Consider the following 2,529-nt stretch of genomic DNA (forward strand, 5'->3'; position numbering starts at 1 on the left):
GACGGATCTTCTTATCTTCGCAGCTTGCCTGGTCATTCGGCCTCGGAATAAGCATGATCCTCAGGGAGTGAGAACAGGACAGCTGTGAGGATTAAATCCGATGCCTCATTACAGTGCTCAGCAGTAGCCGGTGCTCAGGATCAATACCGTGGAAACGGACAGCGTTTCCCAAACTTATTTAAAGTGCAGGGCACTTTATTCCGGGGACACCACTGTGTCTGGGGACCCGAGTCCTGCAGAACACAGCTCAGGGGTGGCCGCAGCCAGGTTCTGAAGAAATGGCCTAAGTGCTGAGGGGTGTGTCTTCAGTGCATGTGTGGATTTTGGCTCCTGTTCTCAGAAGGCTCGGCGGGCGGGGGGAGGGGGGGGTCAGGACTCTCACATTTGGGGAGATGGGGCCTGGCAGTGGGCCCCAGCCCCTGCCTCCCCCACCAATCACTGGGCTGATTTGCATGCCCTGTTGTGGTCCAGTAGCCTCCCCGGCCCGTGCCCTGAAGCACCTGGGGCACACCCAACAGAACGCTCCCGCCTGCCTCGCTGCTGCTGGCCATGGCCTGGTGGCGCCTGGCCCTCCTTCTGCTTGGAGCCCTCCTGGCAGGTGAGCTCTCCTGGGCCTGGCTCACCTGGGGGTGGGGTGGGGTGGGGTGGGGTAGGGGACAGCACTGGCTCCAGAAGGCCCCTCCCTGCAAAGAAGCAAATTGAGATGAGCAGCGGGAGGTTCTGGAAGGGGCACTGAGGTGAAGGGGAGAACTGGCTGCAGAGGGGATGGCTGTGCCCTAGACCTGGGGCAAGTCACTTCTCTGGGTGCGCCTCAGTTTCTCCATTTCTGATTGACCAGACCACTAGAGTCCCTTTGAACGTTGACTCTTTAGCGCCGTGGTCGGCAAACTGCGGCTTTCGAGCCACATGCGGCTCTTTGGCCCCTTGAGTGTGGCTCTTCCACAAAATACCACAAAATACCACAAAATACCACGTGCGGGCGCGCACGTACAGTGAGATTGAAACTTCGTGGCCCATGCGCAGAAGTCGGTATTTTGTGGAAGAGCCACACTCAAGGGGTCAAAGAGCCGCATGTGGCTCCTGAGCCACAGTTTGCCGAGCCGCAGTTTGCCGACCACTGCTTTAGCGTCTGAGAAGGGGCTGGAGCTGGTGACCTTTTGAGTTTTTCACAGGAGAAGCTGGTGTGGGCTGATCCCGACCTCACAGGGCCTCGGGAACAACCTAACTCCAAGAAGGTCCTCAGCACCCAGTTGCCTGAGGCTGAGCTGATGGGTGGTACAGCCCAGAGCTTCCTGGCGGTGGCTAGTCTGCAGCCAGGGTTTGGAAGAGCCAGTGTGACTGAGGGGATGGGGGTCTTCAGGACAAGGGGTGGGAGTGAGCAAAAGGCCACCGGTCCCACCGTTTAAACTTCAGGCCTGCAACTGAACACAGATCCTCGGGAACATGGCACTGATGGGGCTTTAGGAGTCACCAACTCAGTACCCCATCCTGTGCCCATCCCACGGCACCAGGCCACGAGCCCTCTAGGAACAGGAGTTGTTTGGCTTGGGAGTCTGACCACATCTTCATAAGGCAGAAGTGGGAGAACAGGGGCCCAGGCCAGGCCTGAGCAGGTCTGTCTCTTTCAGTCTCCCAGCCAGTACTGACCCAGCCAGATGCACTGCTGGTGTTCCCAGGCCAAGTGGTCCAAATCTCCTGCATGCTCAACCCCCGCCACGCCAACATCGGGGACTACGGCGTGTCCTGGTACCAGCAGCGGGCGGGAAGCGCCCCCCGCTATCTCCTCTACTACCGCTCCAAGGAGGATCACCACCGGTCCCCAGACATCCCCGACCGCTTCTCAGCGGCCACAGACGCAGCCCAAAATGCCGGCATCTTGATCATCAGCCCCGTGCAGCCCGAGGACGATGCGGATTATTACTGCTCTGTTGGTTACATATCCTAGGGGTGGGGTGTGGGGTGAATGCCTCCTGTCTCCCACTTCTGTCTCTGACCTGAGCCTCTCTCTAACTTTCTCTGCGCCTTGATTTTCCTCCTCTGTAAAATGGGCTAATAATAGCCAACATGTCAATACTGGCCATGAGATCTCTGCTGAAAAAGTGACTGTGGTTGGTTGGGGAGGGTGAAGGGGGCCAGCGATTCTGGGGATTGGTGCGTAAGAGGAAGCACCTGAGACCCTTGGGACAGGGCCCGGCCTCTCCCCTGGCCCCCAGGGGGGTTCAGACTGGTCGCTTGGCCTTCCTGTGACCCCAGGAGCTGGAGAAAAAAAAAAGGAACCAGCCCTGCCACTCCCAGCTCCGCATGGCTGGCTGTGGTCCAATGCTCACGGGGTGACAACTGGGTTCCCAAGGAACCCAGGCTGCTAGGGAGGGTAGGGGCAGTCCCTGCCTACTCCTTGATGGAGCAGGGAGGCAGCTGTGAGTGTGTGGTGTGTGTGTGTGTGTGTGTGTGTGTGTGTGTGTGTAGGGCACTCAGAGGCACCTGAGGGCCAGCGTGAAGGCGGGTGGGCAGATGGTAGGGGCTGGCTGA

The 2,529-nt window shown here is 59.0% G+C and overlaps 1 protein-coding gene across 1 annotated transcript; it reads left to right on the forward strand.

Annotated features, from left to right (window-relative positions):
* The first annotated feature begins 549 nt into the window (after positions 1-549).
* On the forward strand, positions 550-1,945 carry VPREB3 (V-set pre-B cell surrogate light chain 3). The gene is made up of 2 exons (XM_006099502.3): positions 550-598; positions 1,629-1,945. Exons 1-2 carry the CDS (start codon positions 550-552, stop codon positions 1,943-1,945), a joined length of 366 nt encoding a protein of 121 aa, XP_006099564.1.
* Positions 1,946-2,529: the final 584 nt, after the last annotated feature.

The sequence above is a fragment of the Myotis lucifugus genome, unplaced genomic scaffold (genome assembly GCF_000147115.1).
Source record: "Myotis lucifugus unplaced genomic scaffold, Myoluc2.0 scaffold_276, whole genome shotgun sequence".
Classification (NCBI taxonomy): domain Eukaryota; kingdom Metazoa; phylum Chordata; class Mammalia; order Chiroptera; family Vespertilionidae; genus Myotis; species Myotis lucifugus.